This window comes from Cucurbita pepo, chromosome LG11 (genome assembly GCF_002806865.2).
Source record: "Cucurbita pepo subsp. pepo cultivar mu-cu-16 chromosome LG11, ASM280686v2, whole genome shotgun sequence".
NCBI lineage: Eukaryota > Viridiplantae > Streptophyta > Magnoliopsida > Cucurbitales > Cucurbitaceae > Cucurbita > Cucurbita pepo.
Window position 1 is genome coordinate 8,184,236 of NC_036648.1, and position 25,004 is coordinate 8,209,239.

Below are 25,004 nucleotides of genomic sequence, written 5' to 3' on the forward strand. Positions count from 1 at the left end.
AAGATAGTCGTTAAAGTTATTTTTCCACCTTTCGTAACTAAAATAGATAAAAACAAATCTATGCACACATATTCCAAATTTACTTGCCAAATTTCAAGAAAGCATATTACCAAAATCTTTCACTTGTTTTGGAAATTCGCTACACGTTTGTAGCTTCAATGATAGCTAAGATGGCGCAATGTAATATCTCATATTCGAAATTCAGACTAGAATTTGAAATTTAAATTTAATAACTATTGCCTGATATGACATGATCACATTATCTACTTGACTTGAACGATTTATAAGAGTGAAGACTATCAATATAAATTAATATGCATTCTTTTAGCGTGTTTTGTCCTCGTTCACATGTTTCGTAGAAAAATTCATGAAGCCACCCTACATAGAATTGATTCAAACTAAGCATGTTTAAGTTTAGCGTTACTACAATTAATTCGCGAGTTGCTCGAACCTACAACTTGAATCTCCTACCACTCACCCACAAAACTCCATTGAAGTCCAAGCAACTCGAATCGAATAGATCCATGAGTGATCTCTTACACTAGAAAACCAACATAGCAACACGATAATTTTTCTTTTTTCCAATTATAACAATAAAATAAAACATAGATTATTAATTATAGAAGACTCTATCAACCTTAAGCATAACTAAATTAGTTACGACACAACGACGAAGAAATCAAAGTTCGAATATTTCACCTCCAAATACCCAAATATTATGTTGAACCAAAACAAAAACTACCGCAGATAGCTATGGTAAATATAGGGTTATTCGACATACTCAACAGAGATAGATAGAGATTCGAACTTCTGATTCGATCATCCATTTGTTGTATCATCAATCTATCAATCTGTATAAAGAAATCAAAATTCATAATACAAAATAGATAGAATCACAAGAAATCACAAGAAATCATGTAGCCAAACAAGAACACTACAAGAACATTGGCAGTCAAGTTACAGAATTCCATACGTTTAATGCAGAAGAAAACAGCAGAAGAGCACAAAGAGGGACCTCCTTTTTTATTTATGAATAAATAAATAAAAACAAAAATAAGCTTCACAACTTGGTTTTCTAAGACTAAAGAAGTATGTAATAGTAAGCCACCATTCAAATCTACACAGCTTTTTCCACATTCATTACTCTAAAACTTAGTGTCCCTCCCACCAAATTTTCCCATCCTCATGATTTCTCCTCCAAAAACTCAAAAAAAATACCCAAGCCTCTTCCCTATTGCAGTATTTTGTAAAAGCTACACCTAGCAGGCTAAATATGAAGATCGAAAAGTCTATAGCGCCTGCGGGATTACCTTCGAAATGATGACCAGAAAATTCTCGGTAGGTTCGAGAAGCAATGTGGAACTGAGAAACGGGTTGATGAAGTTCAGATTTTCGTTCATATCAAGCACCCCAAGATGAAGCAACATTCCCAGTTTCATCAGCAAAAGAATCACCTACATAAATGTTAACAGGACAAAGAAATGAAACTCAATGAGGGGTTGGCCACAGTGATGCATTCCAGATTTTCCTTTTTCTCTTGCAAGAACCCGTTCGATAATGTGCGTATTTTGGTATCTTCTAACCCGTCTCATAATGCATTAATCTCAATTAAATCATTTTTTAAACACTTTTGTTAAAATCGTTAATGTCGTTAAATAAATGCAGCTTGAAAGGCTAGATACATGAAATAAACTCATCCATCATTAAAATCCAACCTACCCATCAACAAATCCATTTCTTCCAAACCGTACATTCATATGTTCAAATATGTAAATAAAACAATAATTTGATGGGACATAAAAGCGTTATTCAGAATTTTCATGAAGAAGTGGAACATCATACACTATAGAAGGGCAATACACACCTATTGCATGCATTCAACTGCTTTGAACCACTCTGTAATTGAGAACCAAATCCTCTGGCTTCTTCCAGATGTAATTCCTAACTGTGGCTAAGCTCATATCAGGAGACAAAACCTGAAATTTAACCCAAAAAAAGTAAATGAGCTGCTAAATACAACACCAATAAATACCAGAAGGCGTGTGTATGGAATTTAATGCCTGAACTCTGGAAGATTGAAACAATCCAGAAGCCTATAATTATTGGCTGTATGTTTTTGACCATGATCAGTAGTTGGAGCGTTACAAAATGAGCAAAAAAAGCTCAAACCCCCCCATACAACCTCAGCTTTTCCACTTTGTAAGATCTCAAAAAACATATAAAGAATCTAATGCATTCCTTTGTCATCTTTGAGCAGTAGATAATAGACAATAGATACAAAGTTACTCAGATAAATGAAACAGAACAGATGAACTTCAGCACTACAGTCGTTCAGAAAGGTGAGAATCAAAGGTAAAACTGATTAGGCTAGAAGCAAAATTTTATCCAGTTTTCAAAAGAGACCCAAATTTAATCACTCCCCAGTTTTCTTTTGATTAAAACAAATGAGGAATATGGAGAAAAAAAAATGAGGATGATTGTGAAAGAAACTCAGCGCCATCTAGATCCAAATCTAGTTTCCAGAGTATTTTAACAGTGTAAAGTAAGGTCAAAAAATGGAAAACGAAACAAATATAAAAGTAATTAAATTGGATTTTTTTTAATTTTTTTAAAAACTTAATTTTGATTTACATTTGAACAGTATAGAGATATCTAGTAGTAATTTGGTACTTATTTCTATAAGCATCCGTTTAAACGTGAGTGAAATAAGAAACCTCTAATATAACTCAGTACTACAACTCTTTTAAGTGCATACTTGCCTTGACGAAAACTCTACATTGTTATTCTTCAACATAGATAAGACGATGTACTTTCATTTACCTGATTATTGCATAAGATTTCTATAGAAGGTTTAAGCTTTTGCCAAGGCTTTAAACCAGACCGAAATGATCCATCACCAACTGTCGAAGAGAGTCCAGGACCAAAAGGAACGTCCGGATTTACATTATCCAATGGCTTGTCAAGAACCATCTTCTCTATGACATAATTTACAACCTACATTAAAAAGCAAATGGGTTATATTAAAACCACATTCAATCAAACTGAAATCATAACAGAATTATCATATTCAAATTCTTCACCAGAAAAAAATTAAATTTAAGCAAAAAGTAATCAAGTCCACCAGAAAACCAGAAATTACTCAGTAGATTCCCAGGTGATGGATGCGACTCTGTGTTGGTAATTCTGTAATAGATTTACGCAAAAAGACTAGGTCCTGATTTTTAAGTGATAAATTCTACAAAAAAAAAAAGTTGCAACTTCTTGTAAATCACCCAGCACAACATAGCAAGAGGGTTGGGTTGGACACAAAATTTACCTTCTTCCCATGAATTATCCATCTCAATGTCCCAACAAAAACTCTATCTAACCTATGGATCTTTTGGTACCACATATCATATAAACTTTGTACCGTTATTTATTTATTTATAAGAGACAATTTCATTGATATTTGAAGTTTACAAAAGGGATGTATAAATGGTGTTTACCAAAAACCTTCCCAATTTACAATGAGGAAGGTATGACAATAGGATGCAAAAATATTAGACAATTTACACCATGATATAGACCGGTAAACAACATTGTCGAAGAGTTTTGTATAAGTCTGTGTTTTTCGGGTGAATACTCTTTGAGCTCTTTCTTTTCACAGATTCCAAAAGAACGTCATGATGAAGTTTTTCCTTAGTTGAAGGGGTCGTATGGTAAGGTCATGTCCAATAAATTCTTTACCTCCCTAGAAAAAGTGAGATGATATCCAAAGATATCTTGAGACCGTCTATCTGGGGTTCAACCTCAAAAATTATCTTTACAACTATGTAACTTAAACCTCGTTTTGTACCACCAATCAACAATCTCGTTTTTTACCATCAATGAACAATCCCTAATGGAATTTTCTATCGGGATGGAGATTTTTTTCTATCTAGCTTTGTTCACAAATTTTCATATAATCGATGAAATGGTGTTATTTTATTTTATTGAAATCCTTTACCTTTGGTGATTGGTTGACAAAGAGGAAAGAGAAAAAGACTTGAAAGAATATAAAACTAGATTATCTTGTTGACCTACCTTAACGTGATTCAGATTTTAAGTATAAAGGAGGTTAAATATTGAAATAGTTTATTTTCTTGCAAACTAAGAGGGTGAAAAACTATTAGAATGTGCATAGTTTTCATAAGGGCAGTGCTCTCTTGGACTTTTAGGCAAGTATTATTTGCTTATATGATAATTATGAAAGGAAACATAGAGCATGTTCTTCTAAATAGCAAATACTCGATCAAAGCCACAATGAAGCATAAAAGTAACAAAATAGAAACCTGACCTTATGCACTCTCAAAATACGAGGAGCGCTTAGTTTTCCTTGTGTTAGGATCTGAATGGATGAACCTTCACAAGGATGTAGATAAAAGCTACACCTGCATGGAGTATTTTGAGTTAACATGTGTGCAAGGAAGCAGCGTATGGATTTATATCACTAACAAACACTAAATATTTCTTTACATCTTAACCCCTCTTCCTTATTAATAAGCTTGACACCGCGTATGCCATGCAGGAAATACTAACATTTTTTTATCATAATAACCACGTAAGGGTGTGAGCCATTAGGGTCAACACCCCCTTCCACCAAAAGGTATAACACTGAAGGAAGACCTTGGTTCTTCAAATTCATAAAAATTCAAGGAAAAAGGGGGGCAGGATTAAATTTAGGAGATATAAATGGGTGGGTTCCTCTTCTTTGGAGGAACCATTCCCCGACCTATTCTTTATATCTTAGAGAAAAGATGACATGGAGGTAGTGTTGGAATGTGGATAGCAACGATTGGGAACTTGACTGTAGAAGGTGGAATATGGATAGAGGAAACCTTGCTTGGGTTGAGAGCAATAATGATTGATACTTAAGGCTGGGTGATGGAGCGGACAGAAGACTATGGTCCCTTTAGGTATAGGGGCTTTCTCAACAAGATCCACCTTTATAAAGGATAGAAACAAGCTACTAGTTCAAAACCACAATAATCAATTTGATATGAAAGTTTAATGTCCCAAAGAAGGTAATGCTCATGAAGTCTGAATACTCATAAAAGATAGCGAAGGAAGCATGGAGATGATAACCCTTCTCCTTCAGTATGCAGCTTGTGTTTTCAGGGGAGAAGAAAACTTGGAGAATATCTTCCTAAGGATACAAAATGGAAGTAACGATAACCCTTGGTTTCAAATGATAATAATTGACTAGGAATCTTCTATAATTTTTATTGGGTCTGGTGTCCTCCAAGAACAGTGAAAAAAGGTTTAGCCAAACTGCTATCTGGGTGGTGGCTCAAAGAAAAAGACAAGATCCATGGGGCTACTAAAGGTTAGACCACACCTTCGGGAAGATTTGGAAAGAGAGAAACTCGAGAATCTTCTCTAGATAAGTTCTCTATCATAGATCCTTATTGTGCATTCGTGTACGGCAGACGCCATCCACCTGGAGTGCCAACCATAAAGTTTTTTGTAATATTTCCTTTTTTGTAAGAATATTCTCATTGTTCTCATCAACCTACTTTAGAAGCCTTTTTTGAGTACTCCTCTCTCTTAGTCTTAGAGATTCCTCATCTCTAGGGCCTTTAGGCTGTTTCTTTTGACTTCTTTGATAAGAGAAGATCTTTATTTCTTATCAAAATAATAACAATAATAATATTATTTGACTACCCTGCATAAATTTTTTAAGAATGCACTATCTGTTTTATACTTATCAAATCATGCATTATAATCAGTTTAAAAAACACGAGAAAACTCTGAACTTTTCAAGTCAATAATCAGGAAGGTGAGCATTGAATTTAGAAGTTTACTTGGTATTTTCTCTTGGAGGTAGACGGTTATTCAACACGCAATCCAAACACCACCATGGAAAGTCTTTCTCATCTTCTGTTCCATCCAAATCTGTAATCTTCCTTCTCCAAGGACCACCTTGTGNAGACAAGATCCATGGGGCTACTAAAGGTTAGACCACACCTTCAGGAAGATTTGGAAAAANAGACAAGATCCATGGGGCTACTAAAGGTTAGACCACACCTTCGGGAAGATTTGGAAAGAGAGAAACTCGAGAATCTTCTCTAGATAAGTTCTCTATCATAGATCCTTATTGTGCATTCGTGTACGGCAGACGCCATCCACCTGGAGTGCCAACCATAAAGTTTTTTGTAATATTTCCTTTTTTGTAAGAATATTCTCATTGTTCTCATCAACCTACTTTAGAAGCCTTTTTTGAGTACTCCTCTCTCTTAGTCTTAGAGATTCCTCATCTCTAGGGCCTTTAGGCTGTTTCTTTTGACTTCTTTGATAAGAGAAGATCTTTATTTCTTATCAAAATAATAACAATAATAATATTATTTGACTACCCTGCATAAATTTTTTAAGAATGCACTATCTGTTTTATACTTATCAAATCATGCATTATAATCAGTTTAAAAAACACGAGAAAACTCTGAACTTTTCAAGTCAATAATCAGGAAGGTGAGCATTGAATTTAGAAGTTTACTTGGTATTTTCTCTTGGAGGTAGACGGTTATTCAACACGCAATCCAAACACCACCATGGAAAGTCTTTCTCATCTTCTGTTCCATCCAAATCTGTAATCTTCCTTCTCCAAGGACCACCTTGTGAACCCTCAGTAATGATTGAAGGAGGAGAAACTGTTGAAAATTCAAATGGAGGATAGACCATGGAGTCATTTTCAGCATTGCCATCTGCTTCAAGCCTTGAATGGGAAAGACTTCTTGCACTAATATCCTTCCCAGAAAGAACTTCTCCATTAGCTGAAGCTTGTGATCCAAATCTTTGTTTTCTTTTGGCTAACCAATGAGCCATAAGTCCTTTAAGGGTCTCTCGTGCTAGATTAACCTGAAAATAAATAAATAAATAAATAAAATTCAGTACTCACCCATAATTGAATAATAAACTAGGGGAAGATGCAAAATGTCCAAGTATCAATTGACTAGTCCTTCCATCAATCATGATTCAACTTCAAGTCACCATTCATAGTCCAGCCCTTGGTTTGCTCTTTTTTTTATTATTATTATTATTTGTAGATTTATCACATGTTAGTGAAATATGTTATCTTTATTTAGTTGAGATTTCACTTATTTTATATTTATTGTGTAATAAATCTTCTTGTAAACTTTATTTTTGAGAGAATAAGAAAAAAAAATTTCTCCCAGAAACCTCAGTTATTATTCAAAAAACAAGAAACAATATCATTCTATGACTATCATTGCTATATAAATATCAAATAGAGGGTTCCAAGGCCACCTTATCATCCTCTGGTTTTCCCGTAATATTAAGGTCTGCCGAATACATCTCTGCAGAAAAGCACTGTGGAGTGTCCAGATGAACTGACAAACTCCCAAGTCTCGTATCCACAGTAAACCATGCAGGAATGCTCACCTGGAGTCGAGTCAATTCAAAGTATGACTGTCTATCTAACAAAAATGGTAAAGACTGTGACATAAGTAATGTAGAAAAGATATCTTACCATCTCGAATAACTCTTCCTTTTTCTCTTCATATGAGACCTAAAATGTTTACATTAAAACCAAAAAAAAATATGTTATCAAAATGAACATTTTACCAAGCACATCGATGTCAATTTGTTTCACGGAAGAATTTAATATCCTCCATGCGCCANTTTTTTTTTTTCCCTTTTCAATGACCATTGACCCCTTTAAGCATTGGTTTGTATTATCAGCAATTTAATCAATTTTAGCAAATACAATTATGATGAATAAGAATGGCTAAGGCAACCTTTCCATAATCCTCAATTACAATGCCCCTGGTAACCTCCCATAGCTTCACAGAACCTGCAGCATCCTGTGATGGAAAATTCTCATACTTTTGAGGTACCATGCGTCATATAAATAGACGAGAAAAAAGGTATATGCCAGTAGAGAGTTCGCCATTTAAGTAATAGAACTACCTTTGTCAGGATATGCCTCCTATTATTTAAAATTTCATGCTGCACAATTGCCGGAGCTCCAGAAATGGTGAAGGTTGGTTCTTTATATACAGGAACCTATAAAAAAATTTCAGAAAATCATTTAGCTCATATTTTCCCAAATCCAGGAATCAGCAAAAAACTCGAGTCTTGATTACCCCGCACAACACACATACACATTCACAATGTAGGTTAGTGCAAAGGTGGTGGAAGACGTAAAAAATTTAAAGCAATAAACAAGTAGAAAAGTGTTCAAGTTTCCAAAACTTGAACACTGATGAAACCTCTTTACACTGAATTTTATAAATATTAAATGCAAGCTTGCACACAAAAACAACAAAATTTGAAATTTAGTGGAAAGGTGGTGGAAGATCAGTACATATGCAACCTTTTCTTAACAACAAACAAGAAAAATTCATTGATACAAAGGGAAAATAGGCAAGAAACCCAGAAAAAGTACAAAAGTGCTGCCCAACGGACAACATAAAAGACAGGTTGTGTCTAAGAAAATAATATCCAAAGACCAAAGAAGAAATGAGTACATATGCAACTTAGTCAAGAGGAAAAATGAGATAGCAAAACTTTTAACAAATAAAACCGGGATAAATAACTAAATGAAGTACTCACTGGAGTAGATCCTTCTAAGGAAGCCCTTGCCCTAGAAAATGACAGATTTCCAGCTAAGAATGAACCACCCCTTTCAAAAACCTTCTGAGGGTTACGTCCTTCAGCAGGCCATCTACGGACAGAAGAATCTGTGGTCGCAACCCATATATTCTCATCATGTATTGCCAGTTGTTGAATGGGATATTCCCCTGTGCAAAGCAAAAGACTCTCTCTCGTCGACAAGTCTGTTATATACAGCTGAACATAAACAGAAATGGTTATTAAAGATAAAACTGAACATAAAAATCAAATCAAAATTGAAAATTATATATATATATTAACAACAAAATAAGACTTACAGAGAGGTCTCTACCACCACTATAAACATAACTAAATGATGGTGTACTTGCTAGTGCCCAAACAGAATCAGTATGTACTGCATAGGAATGCACACAACGTTGTTGACCAAGATCCCACAGTCTGCAAGGAGAGAATTACCGACCTTCATATTATGATGCTTGAAATAATTTAATAAGAGAAGGAAAGCATAACATTGGTGCAAGTTACATAAACATTACAGTAAGTAAAGTGGCAAGACTCATCTACCTGATCATGGAATCAGAAGATCCTGATAGGCAGAACCTGCAGCCATGAAAATAGAATCTTATTATAATTCCTAAAAATAATACTATGGACAAAGCAACGAGGGTGATAATAAGTGCAAAAGATAGCTCTGAGAGGAGAGAGAGGGGAGCTTTCTAGCAGTTTGCTTAATAGAACTTTTTTTCAGAAGTCATCAGGTGACTATAAATTTAGATTCCTATGCATTTAAAACCACTATTCAATAGAAACCTGCGGCTTTAGAAAGAAAAACAATGTTCATTGTCAATACAAAGATATGTCGTCCATGAAACAAAGGAAATAAACATTGCCAAACGCGTATTCACTGATTTTTATACTGGAAAACATTAAAAAAATGAATTACAAAAAATAACATAAACTCAACAGTTCGAAACTTCACTTTCCAATAGAGATATGAATAGTATGATGACTTGACACACATTCGAGAAATTTATGGAACCACTTTCGGATTTTTATACTGGAAAACATTAAAAAAATGAATTACAAAAAATAACATAAACTCAACAGTTCGAAACTTCACTTTCCAATAGAGATATGAATAGTATGATGACTTGACACACATTCGAGAAATTTATTGAACCACTTTCAAGGTTTTTTTTTTTTTTTAAGAGACAAATTTTCATTGAATAAATAAAGAGAACTAATGCTCAAAAATAGGCAGTGAAAAAAGAACACAAAAAGAACCATTACAAAAAACCAAAAAGAACATAATGCAGAAGAAAACTTCCACAACAATAAACACCAAATGAACTAAACAAAAAGAAACTAGTAAAGAGAGTGCTTGAAGGACCAAACTCAGCACAAAAGACCGCACTCTGAAAAACTAAATTAAAGACAACACTAGAGAACCAAAAGCCTTGAACAAAAAAATAGGAAAAACTCAACGATCTAAGCCCAAACCAAAAAGAACAGCCACCATGGAGAAAAGCAGAACTAAGCCCCAAAACATCAAGCAAGAACCATTGAACCCAAACCACAGATGCAATGCAATCAAACTTCAACAAAGAATATTTTAGGAATCGAAGGAATTTCACGCATCTTGAGACCGTATGTTCAATGAGAGAATTGCTAGGCCTTGATGAAGAAAGAGAATGACGNCAATGCAATCAAACTTCAACAAAGAATATTTTAGGAATCGAAGGAATTTCACACATCTTGAGACCGTATGTTCAATGAGAGAATTGCTAGGCCTTGATGAAGAAAGAGAATGAGGATGCCAAATGATGACCAAAAGAATCTTCTACATCAGTATCATCAATAATAGTTTCCATATGCTTAAAAGTAGATTCCACACTGCTCAAACTAACTAGGTTTGATGGTAACTAAGGTTTTACTGTCATAATAACTAGGTTTTAGTAAAACACCAGAAAAAAAAAATTGTCCAAACAGATAAGAAAGACTCCATCTAACCAACCTGCCAGTCGAGTCCAACAGGAGAGCCCTAATATTATCGGTATGTCCTCTTAACTTCATGGTCTTTGAACCAGTTCTTGGATCCCAAACACGAACAACCTGGAGGAAGTGAGAAGGAACAACTAATTTCAACTAACTGACAGAAGATACCATTTTGAAGCTTGGGATAATTATATATGTCAACCAAACAACGGTTTGTAGGAGTTGGAATATACCTTTTCAGTTCCACCAGAGACAAGAAGTGTCCCACTGTCATTCATTGCTAATGCATAAACTGATTCCTTATGGCCTTTTGCAGCAATTGGAACATAACCGTGAGACTGGTTTGGGTGTGTAGAAATGTTGTTACTAGAGCTGATAGTGCGTAAACTTGTAACTGGAAGTGGATTTCCAGAAGCAATGGTTCCATTTGAACACTCCTCATCTGTTGCATCTGACTTTGAATTTGGAGCGTATGCAGCCTCCAAATCCCATATGAAAACCTCCCCACCAAGACCACCAGATGCAACAACATTGCTCTATTTATGCATGATACTACGATAGGATCAGAAGACAACCCATATAAAATGAAATACTAATTCCAAACAACATAACAAAATCCAACAGACTCACTACATGCTTTCACATTCAGCAATCTTTTCATCAGGGCATATACCACAAGGTTTACACAAAGTTTGGCAAAGAAATTACATTTTTTTCTGCTGCAGCAAGACAAGTCACATAGTCAGAATGCTGACGCAGAGTCTTAGTGCAACCTCCATCGGATAAGCAATTCCATGTCTAGCATAGGTCAAAGAACAGATCAAAATAATTCAATCAGACTATTAACAACATGACAGAAATGTGATGGAAAAGAAAATGAAGAATATCAAAAGCAAGAAACCTTCACAGTGCCATCTGAAGAACATGAAACAAGCCTATTGTTGCCTACAATGATCGCATCATTAACCTGAAAAGTAGAAAAGTGATGTTGATAAGTTAATCTTTTAGATGCAATGCCTTCTCTTATGTTCTTTCATTATTCACTTTTTAGCTAGTATTAATATTTTTACTGTATCACAAAAAGTTCTTCCTCGACGTGAAATAATACCTAGTCCTTTCCAAAATAAAAATCTAAGATGCTACATAGAAACCAAAAGAGACATGAAAACACTATGAATCCATAATATGACGATTATTAAGAACAGAAAATTCTATGGGAGAAAGGAAAAGGTAAAAAAAGAAGTACCCAGTCCACATGAGACTCAAAGGTAGCAGAGCAGGAGGCTACATCTTCAGACAGTGACCATCTTTTCAGCGTACCATCACGGCTCCCAGTATAAAGGTAATCACAGCCATCAATAGAAGACTTCGGCACAGCCAAGCAATTTATACCAGCAGAATGCTACATACATTGAAAGGTGAAAAAACTGTAAGTTTCAAGTGCACAATGCTTTTTTTTCTTTTTTCTTTTTTTTTTTTCTTTTTTTTGTAAGAGATAATTTCATTGATAATTCAAATTTATGAAAGAGATGTAATATTCATAATGCTTACAAAAGACCTTCCCAATTTCCAATGAGGGAGGTATAACTATAGGAAGTAAAAATATCAGGTATTTCCCATTTTACAATGATGATTGAAATTTGTCTCTTTTTCCAATAATAGTCTTCCGGAAGAAAAAAGATTTGTGGTTTTCTTTTAAAGGTAATCCTAGGTACATATTTGGTCATTCACCCTTCTTACAATCATATATGCTATCCAATTCTTCAATAATCTCAGTGCTAATATTGATGCCCATAATCTCTATTTTTTGGAGATTGATTGTCCAGAAAATCCTTCAAAAGTTTTTACTGTCTTGATCACGTCAAATCAGAAAAGAAGATTGTGTCATCCGCGAACTTAAGGTGGTTGATGCTTAAGCCTTCGTTGCCAATCTGAAAACTTTTTATCTGCCCTTCGTATTATGCTTTTGTCAGTAGTCGACTGAGGCAATCCATTACATTATGAAAAAAAAGGGGATAGTGGATCCCCTTGTTGAAGACCCCGTGTGACATAGATCTTCCCTCTCGGTCTTCCATTTCAATTAGATTTGTAGAGACTCTAAACTAAAGCAAATAGCATATCCAGAGGAAATTTGTACATTATTGACCATGAAAAGTTATCTAAGGTTTTCCCTGCAAGAATATCTATCTTATAGCTCCAGTGCTTTATAAAGCACCTTGATGCATATGCATTGGCGCACCTTCCAGTGAAGCCCTAAGGTGAAAAATCCCATCTCCATTAATTTTAAAAAATAATAATAACTAATAATTTTAACTAAATGGAAATGCAAAACACCTCCCATTTAGGGTTTTTGATTCTTTATTAATTAAAAAGAAAATTACTAACCATAAACGTAAAAACCCTTGCTGTTAGGTTTTTTTTTTTTTTTCCTTTAGTAGTTAATAAATACAATTTACTGACCCTAAACACAAAAACACTTTTTCATATTTCAACCATGCTAGACAGTGCGCTTCACAAAAATAAATAAACTGCACTTTTTGTTTCATCTCACGGTTCAGCTCCAGAAAGCTATTGCACTTTGAGCTTTAAAAAATACTTTGTAGCTCAACTTCATTACCAAATATTTTATTGTATGTTATATGGGAAAAGAATAAGAATAGAGATCTCTGAACCAACATAATCAGATACATGACATGGTAGCTCTCTCATCAACTCCTTCCCAGATTAAAAGTAAATAAACAAATGCAAACTACTAGCCCATATGTAATAGTATACTTGAATACGAAACGTAACACAAAACTGGAAGCCTTCATGTGAAATAATTGAAGCATTGAACAAAAAGATTGCATTTCCCTGGGTTTTTAAATATACATGAAGGATTACATGAGAAATTCCAGCTAATTCATGAACTCATGTCAAGTGGAAGAGCTATGTTTATCATGTAGCATGAGAAAATAACATAGACCAAGGGTTGATGCTCCACATAAAAACAAATTTCATGTATATCTTCTTCAAATTTTGGTACTGTATATGTATACAAAAGCATAACATGTCAATAAATATATACGAGAGCTTCACAAATTAATGTCCAGTTAAAGTACATTGAATCCAATTTTCAAACAGAGATCCTTATCATGAGGATGATAAAAGCGTGAAATCAATCAGTGTAACAAAAAGGAAATACAATTTCAATACACTAAAATTACAATGACCAAAAACAAAAAAAGGGAAAACATTACCTTACTATCATTGGCATCGCCCAAAACATATGTCAACCTCTTCTCCTTGCGGGGGCGAGAAGAATTGGATGTATTCCCCGCACTACCCACTCGGTGCATTGCAGAGCTCACTGGAAAAGCATAAACTAAAAGTTAACTGACAAGGTACCTTGGCAATCCAAACATGCAGCAAACCAAAACTTAAAATGTGCAATAGGTTAACATTTCTTCAGTTCTTTCTTTCTTTCTTTCTTTCTTTCTTTCTTTTAATGGATAATCACACTTCTATTGAGTAAACATGAAAGAATACAAAGGCATTCAAGAAAAGACTACGCCTCCAATATGCAACCATATACTTCGCCAACAACTATACTTATCATAACAAAATCATTTAAAGCATTAAAATGAAAAAAACCCAATCACTTTCAGAAAATTAATCATGGATTGACGAAGAAACGTAGCAGGAGTTGTCTCAAAAGGGAAAACTTAATCTGAACTTATTTGAGCTTCAACACAAACTTGAAATGAGGAATCATAAATGAAAAGTCGAATTGATTTCCATTGCCAAAGATTAAACGGCAGCGGGCATCTCTAATAGATTTCCAATAAACAGCCCGAAGAACTAACCAAGAACTAATTAAATTTTCAATACCATGCCAAAATTTACACAGTAAATCACCAAAGACTAACCCAACCCCATTAGAGCTCTCAAACACCCAAAAAGACAAAGGGGAAAAATACTAAAATAGAAAAGAAAAAAAGCTCAAAAATCCCACAAAATTGATCTTCGCAAAACACACCAATCAGATCATAGAAGTGAAAATTGAGGCCAACGACCAGCTAAAGTCAGACGAACTCCACAACCCGAAATTCAGAAAACAAAAATCAGACCAAAATCAAATGTACGTATCGTATCGACGAACAACCACCAAGAAAAAAGAACAAAATCAGACTTAAAAGCACGAAAACCACGGTAGATGAAATGAAAGTGTAACCTTCAGAATTGAATTCGAAGCTGTATTCAACGATTCTGGGTTTCGTCCTTCTTGTTCCACTTCGGAAGTTGCAAAATAGTTTTAGAAAGAGAAAATCCCGTTGAGAGAGAGAGAGAGAGAGAGAGAGAGATGACTATGAACTGGGCTCTCTCTGTTTCGATTTTATTGTGGCCATTTCTTTGACTCGGTTTTCGGGATTGATCGAGGGTAAAATTGTTACACAAAACACAGATAAAACTGTGCAAAATCAACGCGCTCCATAATTGAGAGTTTCAGTACTCGCGATCCTAGCCCTAGACTGTTCGCATGGGGCTGGCCTCTGAGCACAAATCAACGGCATCCAATACCATAATCCGAACCCCAGCGAAATTACTATTTCACCCCTACATTCAGAAACATTTCTAATAATCTCTGAATTAATTTTTAGATAATATTCATAGCATTTAAAGCTTTCCTAAATAATTAGGATTTTTTTTTTTTTTTTGTTAATTTTTAATTTCCAAATTTAAATTTAATCGTTTAAAACATTGGTCGGAAGAAATAACAAAATATATAAACTAAATGTTTTAAAATATTGTATTATTTTCTAAATTAAATAATATTTAATAGTTTTAATAATTTGTTCATTTTTAAAATATTTAATATTTTTTTTATTTTGTGTTTAAAATGGTTCGGGCTTGATAGATTGGTAACCCGACCCAACACTCTATTTTCAAATTGGGTTATCCGTTCGAATATATATATATTTTTTAATTTTTATTTGTCTACCATACATAAATATGTTTTTAATTTAATAAATACGTAAATTACTTCATTAGTAAATTACTTACTAATGACATGTTTTAAATTAATATTAACTAAAGATTAACATGATGATTAAAAATGAATATTAATAAAAATTTAAATTCAAATGTAAAAATATAAATGTCAACTAAAATAGAGGTGTCGATGTTATTGATGGTGGTGGCAACCATGGCGGCTTTTGAAATCTTGATGATGAATAAATTTAGCTTCGTTAAAATGAGTGTAAGGATAGAAAAGGACGGTGACGAACAAAGTGGAGGCAATAAATATAATGAACTAGTCATAGCCGACTTTGTCGGTATAGTCGACTGTCTTACATAAGATGAAGACGCCACCAAAGCTGGTGATTAGGAACTCGAACCGACGCGAAAAAGCAGCGATGGACGGAGCGAAGCCCATAAATATAATGAACTAGTCATAGTCGACCTGTTGTTGGTACAATCGATCGTCTTACAAAAGATGAAGACGCCACCTAACCTGGTGATTAAGAACTCGAACTGACAGGAAACCACAGCGTTGGACGGAGAAAAGCCCATAAATATAATGAACTAGTCATAGTTGACCTTGTTGGTACAGTCGACCATCTTACAAAAGATGAAGGCGCCACAAAACCTGGTGATTTCTACTCGAACCGACAGGAAACCATAGTGTTGGACAGAGAAAAGCCCATTAATATAATGAACTAGTCATAGTTGACCTTGTTGGTACAGTCGACCATCTTACAAAAGATGAAGACATCACCAAACCTGGTGATTAAGAACTCGAACCGACAGGAAACCACAGCGTTGGACGGAGAAAAGCCCAATAAACTAGTCACAGTCGATCTTATTAGTACAGTCGACCGTCTTACAAAAGATGAAGATGACACCAAAGTTGAAGATTCAGAGCTCGAGCTAACGAGATATAAAAACAACAACAAATCGGTAGCAAAGAACATCTTAACAAATATCACTTTCACTTTACGTATCGTGGTCAGCCTCACGATTTTAAAACGCGGATATACGTATATTTTAAAAAGTAAAGTCAACCATGGGAGGAATGAAAGGACAGTTTTAATTCCAATTCAAACAACCATTAGGAAAGTGGGTGACAACTAAAAAAGAGCCTATTAAATTCAAAATTATAATTTTATTTCAAATTTTTATATTTTTATATTTTTTTTCTTTAATAATATTTATGATGTTACCATAACTATTAACACAATTACAATAACATGTAGACTACATTTTTGGTAGGGACCTTTTTTTAGATATAAAGTTTAGGTCTAAAATCAACTCCAAAAATAATCATTTTGGAAACTACTTTAACTGTCGGTGTACCTCTCGATCTCTACGTATTTCACCGCTCGGCCGAAAGTTCTTCCGAACCGGATGTAAAGGTCTCCCCTCATATGGGCTCTCTACTAAGAACGGATACTAGAAACACGATCATAGTCTAAGATATTAAAAAAATTCACTGATCTAAATAAATCAGATCAATCAACCCAACTCAATTTCAGCTGTTTGGATTGTGTTCAAATAAATAAAAAATTTATGGGTTGAGTTAATTTATTGTTAATTTTTTTTAATATATAATTATATTTATTTTAAAGTTAATTAATTTTATATTTATTTTTTCGATTATAAATTTTTAAAATATATATTAAAATTAAGCTATAAACGTTTAAAATAAATAAATATATTTTATATATTATTTTACTTTTATCAAAAAAATTAAATAAATGAACCGAACCCAGCCGACTAAATCCAAAAATCTTTGTTGGTGGGTTGAAAAAATTTACGACCCAAACAATTGGGTTCGGTCTAAAATACCGAGCGCATTTATTTTTAGAATATTTTTATTTATTATTATTTTATTTTATTTTTTCATTAATGATATGAAAAACAATGGTAATGGGTTAGCATGCAATGTGATGTGACGTGGTTATGAATTTTAGGGTGTGGGCAATATATTATTAGGTATATAGTCAAAAAGGGCAACCAAAAGGACCACTTTGGAGGAATCCAAACAATCAAAGATAAGGGTATTTTGGGCATTCAAATTATGAACAACTTTATCTTTAAAAAATCAATTTTGACTTAATGAACAACTTCATTCACTCATCTATTTTTTTATTTATTTTATTATTATTGACGAACTTTTCTCGATTCTTTTAGACGACGGTACACGGAATACTAACCCAATTTTGATGAAAAAAGGCAAATTGGTCTTCGGGAGGGAAGTTTATCTTCTTGATTCTTTTCGATCTAACGGTACACGAAATACTAATTTCGATAAATAAATAAATAAATAAAAAGTAAATTTATTGCAATCGCTTCGTTCTAACATGAACAACCACTGATATTCGAGAGGGAATAGGAGAATTTTTGCTTAATCCACCACACTTAACTGATGTGAAAGTTAAATAAATTATAAGAATATGGAAAGAGTAATAAATGGAAAGGTACTTACAATAGAAAGATAAATATTTATAATAAAATATAAAATATGATATATACGGTAAACTATACAAATCACTTAACGCACAACACAACTGAATAAGGTAATTTTATTTGTTTGTTTCGTCTATGGACCCAACTCTTATATCGAGCTTACTTAATCCATAAATATAAATAATCAAAATAAATAAATAAATAAATCGTCTTTTTATTCTCTATAAACATGTGATATTTTCATAGATATCTCTCCATGTCTATGAGTTAACAACGATACAAGGGGTAAACCGACATTTCAGCTATATCATGAAAACAATCGACGAACGGAAAAAAAAAAAAAAAAAAAAACGATCTCATTAACATGAATATAATATAATATAAATAATAATATTTTGACCCACCCATAAAAAGTAAAATATTTATTCATTAATTTAAATATAATATTATCTAATAATATTGGTGAACACATTAATTAATTGTGGTAAAAACTTTTTAAGCCACTATTTTTTGTATTTTTTTTTTATTCAAATCATGCCAAATTTAAAAAGAAAAAAAAAAAGAAAAAAAAAAAAGAAAAAATATTATTTTTTTATTTAATTGGTTCCTATGTCTGACCTCATATGTCCCTACATAGAATTATTTTAGCTCCAAAGGTCAGAAATAATGGCTTTCTTCATAGTTTAGGAGTGCCCATTTATTAAAAGCTTGGACTAATTATAGCACTTCATGTCCCAAAATAAAATATAACATCAACCTTATACTTATCGTCACAACCTTAGTATTAAAAATTCTATTATGACTCGATTATTTTTACATAATCAAAAGGACAAAAGCAAGTCGTTTTTTTTTGCATTGTGTAGTATAGATGTAGAATTTTCAACAAATCGAGGGAATAAGATCGTTGTACAATCGATCGTGCAATTGACATAGAACATGATTCAGTGATAATTAGTATATACTTCTTTTTTTTCCTAAAAGTCGGAGATTCAAATCTTCATACTTCACATCCGTTGTTCATAAACAGTCATACGAAACGTCGCGCATCAATTTTAATACAAAACGCTATACATTTTTCTACCTTTCTATGATTGAGATGATCTTCAAACTCCATTGCACAAATGATAACAATGCAAAATCTTGCGTATTCCTTTTAACTTCAGTTTGAAATTCCTTCCTGCATTTTGCTAAAACCTAAAATTTCACACTCAGATTGTGGGGAGATTTAACATAATATCATAGTGAAAGTTTGTGAGTTTCAATTTTTGGCTATGAGCTATCGGCGATTTAGCAATATCATTACGACTAAAAGATATGCATACATGTTATCGAGTTTCAAAAAGAGTAAAGCATACCTTCAAATTTTGAAGTCAATCCAAGCATAACTCAATAGATAATACACCAGTTATCATCCCAAAGTTAATGGTTCGGTTTGATTCCCGACCATCCCGAACTCAAGAAACTTCGAACTTTCTTCCATATGTTGCCAGTTTGGGATCTCTACTCTAGATAATTCCTGTACATGAACCCATATAACCAGTTCGGATTTGATTTGCTTGATAATTCTTCCCCTGAATTCTGTATTGAGTATCACCAATAAAGGAAAGTTTCTTTGCACGAAGAAGTTGAAGAACTGCCTTGGGATCAAAGCAAGCCACTTAAGTAAAACCATATCCTTCCAAAGGCATTTCTTGTTTGATTCCTAGTGGATTGGTTCAAGAACTGGTTTGGTCAGGACAAGGAAGGATATCGGTTCGATTTCGAGTATGAAGGATATGGTTGAAGAATTGTTCTTAAACAAACTACACCTCTCTTTTCTGCAAAGTCAACCAACCCACTAGGAATCGAACAAAACGTAAAGAAAACGAACAATTGGGTTCGATTTCGAGTATAAGAAAACGAACAAGCAGTCATGCTAATAGCCAATCCAAGTTGACTTCTTCCTTGTGTTCTGTAACGAGATTTCGAAGCCGAGGCGAGACAATATCAAGCCACTTTGCTATCTCCTCTTCACAAACTACACTCCTCAAGTTTTTTAGATTTCTTAGTGATGCTGGAAGCTTGCGTATGATAGGACAGCTCCACATATTAAGCTTTTCCAACTTCTGCAAGTTGCCAATCTTATCTGGAAGTTTGGTAAGGCCAACACAATGAGATATGTCAAGATCCACTAATTCATGGAGCATTGAGATTGATTCAGGCAACTTCTCCAAATGAATACAAGATCTAAGCCTTAGAGTTTTTAGATTAATCAACTTCCCAAGTTCCTCAGGCAACGATGATAATTCATGACAGTTTGTAATGCTCAGTTTCTCCAAATTCGCAATCTCACATAATCCAATAGGGAGAGCCACAAAATCGTTGCAAAAATCTATGGAAATCTCGCGTAAGTTGGGCAATACACGCGAAATCTGGATCGAGCAGTTCGTGAAAGCTCTATCAACTTTGCACATAAAGAAGGATAGCTTCTTAAGATGTAACAGTGGTTTCAGGTTATGGTTACTAAAAGAAGGAATTGAAATTCGCTCGAGACTGATTCTTTCTAGCCTTGACAAACAGTTCATTACTTGATAACCACTTGTCAATTCAGTCGGAAACGACCTGTAATTCCTGACTATCAGAGCTTTCAATCTATTCATTCGCTTCACGAACTCAGGCAACTCATAAGTTTTAGACCCAGGATTAAGAATTAATACCTCAACTTCAGGCGCTTCCATGTCAGGCCAACAAGATGAGAACATCTCATCTGCACCATCAACATCTCATTCACCATTAGATCGAACAAAGAGATATGAATATGAAATATCAGAACATGAGAGAGAGATCACAGGGGGACCTGTTGTTATGGATAAAAGGCGGGATTTCACGGGTTGCATCTCTTTTTTAGACCACCATTCCGGGAATTCATTTCTGCTAATATCCACAAACAATCTTGTTCTTTGGTCTATGCGCTGCTCATTAGTCAAATGGACCGCCAACTGTCTAAGTATATCGTGCTGTGTAATGTAGGACTCGCTGTAGTAATCGTCTTCATGTGCTTCATTTCTGGAGAATAATCAAAACAAGACAACAGAACTTCAAATTCATAAACAAATGGTTATCAAGCAAGACCACAGCTCTTGCTGGAGCTATGTATACTCAGATACTTATACATTAAGATTGAGTTAATCATTATTTAGAAACTGTTTCGTAGAACAAAAGGAGGATAAATCAAAATTAGAATATGCTTCTTCTAAGTGTTCCTTTTTGTTCTCTTCATAAAGCAAACGTTAAGTGAGATAGTTTGTAATACTCTTTTTGACATACATCAACGATCAATTTATTTTATGTTTACAGTTATTCAAATGAGTATAAAAAGATAGAATCACGACTCTTCACAATTCTATAATATTGTCCACTTTAAGCATAAGCTCTCACGGCTTTGCTTTTGATTTCCCCAAAAAGACCTCATACCCATACCAATTTAGATGTATTCCGTACTTATAAACCTGTGATCATTCCCCAAACTAGCCAATGTGGGACTCCCTCCCAACAATCTTCAACATCGTGCATATAAAACTATAATAAAATACAGTTTTTACTACGAGTATCATCAACTACATAGTCAAGAAGCAAGATCAACATAAACCAAACACAAATCGGAAGTCCCAGAATTTTACCTCAAATAGACAGTGTTAACCAGATTCCGGGTGAAGAGCTCATCAAGGTTCGACAATGTTTCGCATTCATCTTGTTCATACAACACTGCACAAATGTCAATAAACATAGCAACACGAATTCTCTGGTCTTCAGGAAATGAACCTAAGTCCATGAAACACTCCTTGAGTATCATCTTGTCATCTGAGACTGCATCTAAGCTGCTTTTGAGGCACTCCAGAAGCGTTTCCTCAGAACCCAGGATAAAATCTCCTCTAGATATGTTCCTCTCGGTAGCTTTCCAAATCGGTGCAGTTCTACCCGAAAGTGATCTTGCAATCACTTTCAGAGCAAGTGGACATTTCTTACAACCCTTCACTATCTGCAATTCAGTAATCCAAAAATTCAGTTACATTTCAGGTATGGGAAAGGGTTGGAGGGGGTATCAAATGTGTAGGTCAATTACCGCTTCTACAATTTGTTCATCCGGGAACTGTGGTGTTCTGTTATCCAACGATGCCGCGCGACGGAACAGCTCCCTAGCATCCTCATCGCTCAAAGGTTCCAAAGCATATGGCTCACCAAATGCAGGAAACTTGTTTCTAGAGGTGACCAAAATTTTGCAGTTAGGCATTCGAGAGAACTTTTCAAGAAGCTTATTTGATTCGGGACCTTCCCAGACATCATCCAACACGAACAATACAGGATTTCGACTCGATTGACCCATCAATTGTTCTAAATGCCGGAACGCCTCATCGTCGTTTACAGAATCAGATACTACAAACCTCCCGAGGCTTTGAATTATAGATTTTAAGATAAGTTTCGTATCTGGTTTGCTTGAAACAGTGAGGAAAAGTATGTTTTCCTGAAATTTATCTGTGAAAAGGCAGAATCAGAAAGCATCTGTAAGAACTGCACATAACTTTTTAAATTGTAACATATGTTCTTCAGAAAAATGGTTTAGTTACTTACTTTTGACTTGCTTGTCGTGACAAAACCTTACGGCCAGAGTGGTTTTTCCACAACCTCCGTAAGCAGTCACTACCAACAATCGAACCCCATCTTTGAAGAGCTTCGTCTTTAATCTCTCAACTGGCTTCTCCAATCCAACACATTCTCCTTCAATCTCAGGAACTGCCACACTTAAATCCACCGTGTTGATTATTTCACACCTGCTATCAATCCTGTGAACGACGTCCTTGATTTCAGACGCTAATTTCATGGTCTTCTTCCCGTCTCTAGCCGTTTGAATCAACAAAATGTCCCTGAAACTTCCAATTTCGGAATTCAACTCACGCAGCTTCTTTGTGTAATCTGACTTCCTTAGATAATTATACTTCCACAATCCGACACACCGAGGAATTAGCTTTTTGGCAACTTCTAATGTCTTTTTCAAATTCTCCAATTCTTCTTTTGGATACTCCAGGGCTTCATTAAGCTCCTCTATTTCCGAAACCAGAGGAATTATGGTATTTACCTTGGATTGGATCTCCTTAAGAACAGGATCGAAGTTCATCGCCCTTTCGCCAAATTTCTTCAAGATGGCCGCCAGCTCGTTAAATGGAACGCCCAATCCCGCGCCACCAATTAACGCTCCCGCCATTTTCTTCCTCCTGATATTCTCAAAAGAAATTCAAAACCTACTTCGACGATCGTAAAACCAGAAACATAATCCAACAAGCATCTAAGTATCAATACCTTTATAGCTTGTCCTTGGAGCTCCGCCTTCGATCCAGGTGAGATTCTCAGCTAGATCGTCGGAGTTCCGCCGTTAACGGTGGCCAATTGCTTAGCTCATAAGCCTGGACTCGACGGAGCAACGAGCAGCTACTCATAAGGCTTGAAGACGGCTTCTGAAATTACTTGGAAATGACGTGGACATCTGTCTTTATACGTGCGAAAAAGGTGGTCATATCTTTTTCTTTAGTAGTTAAACAGTTATAATTACATTTTTAAAATATATAATTCGGTCTTTAGATTTTGAAATTCCAAATTATTTCATTAAATTAACCTCATAAATCAAACAAATTTTGACCTAAATCAAATATTATAAATATATATTTTTGAGCCGGTTTAACCAAGGAATTAACTTACATTATTTTCGAGGTTCCGTTTGTNACAAATTTTGACCTAAATCAAATATTATAAATATATATTTTTTAGCCGGTTTAACCAAGGAATTAACTTACATTATTTTCGAGGTTCGGTTTCTAGGTTGACAATATTTTGGTAGGGTCGACCCAATCGACCTAAAAATAGGATTAAAATTCACAACCGTACACCGCTTTTAAAAATATTTAACATTTATAATAAATGTTAGTAATGCATTGTGACTTGTATATATTTAAGATTTAAATTTTATGAGATTTTAATTATTATCTTGACATATATTGTAGATAAATATGATTTTTTTTAAAAAAATCTCGACAACCCAACTAAAAAATAGAGAGTTGGGTTGAATTGTAAACTCTATTCGAGTTGTTCGANTCACAACCGTACACCGCTTTTAAAAATATTTAACATTTATAAGAAATGTTAGTAATGCATTGTGACTTGTATATATTTAAAATTTAAATTTTATGAGATTTTAGTTATTATCTTGACATATATTGTAGATAAATATGATTTTTTTTTTTTAAATCTCGACAACCCAACTAAAAAATAGAGAGTTTGGTTGAATTCTAAACTCTATTCGAGTTGTTCAAGTCACCAATCTAAACAACTCGACCCAAAATTTATAAATTAAAAAAAAAACATAATCAAAATTTTATTTATGTTAAAATATAATATACAATATATGGTTAAATTATTGGTCTAAATTTTATACTTTATTTAAAAAATATCCTTTATTNATTTAAAAAAATATCCTTTAAAAAAAATATATAAAAAATATTCTTAATATTCTTAAACAATATATTAAGATTAAAGAGGATTATAAATTTAAAATTCAAAAATGTAGATCATAAAATTTAAATATCTCTTTAAATTATATATATATATATATATATATATATTATTTATACTCTTTAAATAATTAGTTTTTAAAATTAAAAATGAATAATTTGAATTGAAAAAAAAAATTAAACATAAAAATAATTTAAAGCCTTCTGAAATTTCTTGGTCATTGGTGTGTGAATGTAATAAAAGAAGGTCCATAAGTCAAATGAGAACATCATGATGTTTTATATTATAATCAAATACGGTACTCTTTTTGTCTTCTATACAACACAAACAAAATCAAATGTGTCACTCACATTCAACGGTTCATTATTATATTAAATAAATTGTACGATTTAATTTTAAATTAGCTCCGA

At 33.9% G+C, this 25,004-nt stretch overlaps 2 protein-coding genes across 7 annotated transcripts; both read right to left on the reverse strand.

Moving 5' to 3' along the window:
• Window positions 1–491: 491 nt before the first annotated feature.
• LOC111805337 (WD repeat-containing protein 48-like) lies at window positions 492–14,967 on the reverse strand. Of its 3 annotated transcripts, XR_002816655.1 has the most exons (21): window positions 14,819–14,967; window positions 13,845–13,954; window positions 11,852–12,007; window positions 11,507–11,572; window positions 11,314–11,403; window positions 10,839–11,141; window positions 10,625–10,722; window positions 9,175–9,210; window positions 8,928–9,048; window positions 8,590–8,826; window positions 7,945–8,040; window positions 7,773–7,838; window positions 7,505–7,543; window positions 7,282–7,416; window positions 6,630–6,873; window positions 5,823–5,940; window positions 4,316–4,409; window positions 2,821–2,994; window positions 1,865–1,976; window positions 1,311–1,454; window positions 492–851 (listed from the first exon to the last, which is right to left on the reverse strand). XR_002816655.1 is itself a non-coding variant. In XM_023690369.1 (20 exons), exons 2-19 carry the CDS (start codon window positions 13,941–13,943, stop codon window positions 1,878–1,880), a joined length of 2,271 nt encoding a protein of 756 aa, XP_023546137.1. In that variant the 5' UTR covers window positions 13,944–13,954; window positions 14,819–14,967; the 3' UTR covers window positions 1,001–1,454; window positions 1,865–1,877. The 3 variants fall into 3 exon arrangements, 2 of the variants coding, with proteins under 2 accessions (XP_023546137.1, XP_023546138.1); XM_023690369.1 differs by lacking the exon at window positions 492–851 and having other exon boundaries at window positions 1,001–1,454; XM_023690370.1 differs by lacking the exons at window positions 492–851; window positions 5,823–5,940 and having other exon boundaries at window positions 1,001–1,454; window positions 6,512–6,873.
• Window positions 14,968–18,998: 4,031 nt separating this feature from the next.
• LOC111805632 (probable disease resistance protein At5g66900) lies at window positions 18,999–23,557 on the reverse strand. Of its 4 annotated transcripts, none has more exons than XR_002816690.1 (7): window positions 23,389–23,557; window positions 22,663–23,303; window positions 22,157–22,566; window positions 21,714–22,072; window positions 20,891–21,099; window positions 19,410–20,800; window positions 18,999–19,231 (listed from the first exon to the last, which is right to left on the reverse strand). XR_002816690.1 is itself a non-coding variant. In XM_023690773.1 (6 exons), the coding sequence occupies exons 2-6, from the start codon at window positions 23,291–23,293 to the stop codon at window positions 19,965–19,967; spliced, it is 2,445 nt and encodes an 814-aa protein (XP_023546541.1). In that variant the 5' UTR covers window positions 23,294–23,303; window positions 23,389–23,557; the 3' UTR covers window positions 19,055–19,964. The 4 variants fall into 4 exon arrangements, 1 of the variants encoding a protein (XP_023546541.1); XR_002816689.1 differs by having other exon boundaries at window positions 18,999–19,241; XR_002816688.1 differs by having other exon boundaries at window positions 18,999–19,248.
• Between the last annotated feature and the right edge of the window lie 1,447 nt (window positions 23,558–25,004).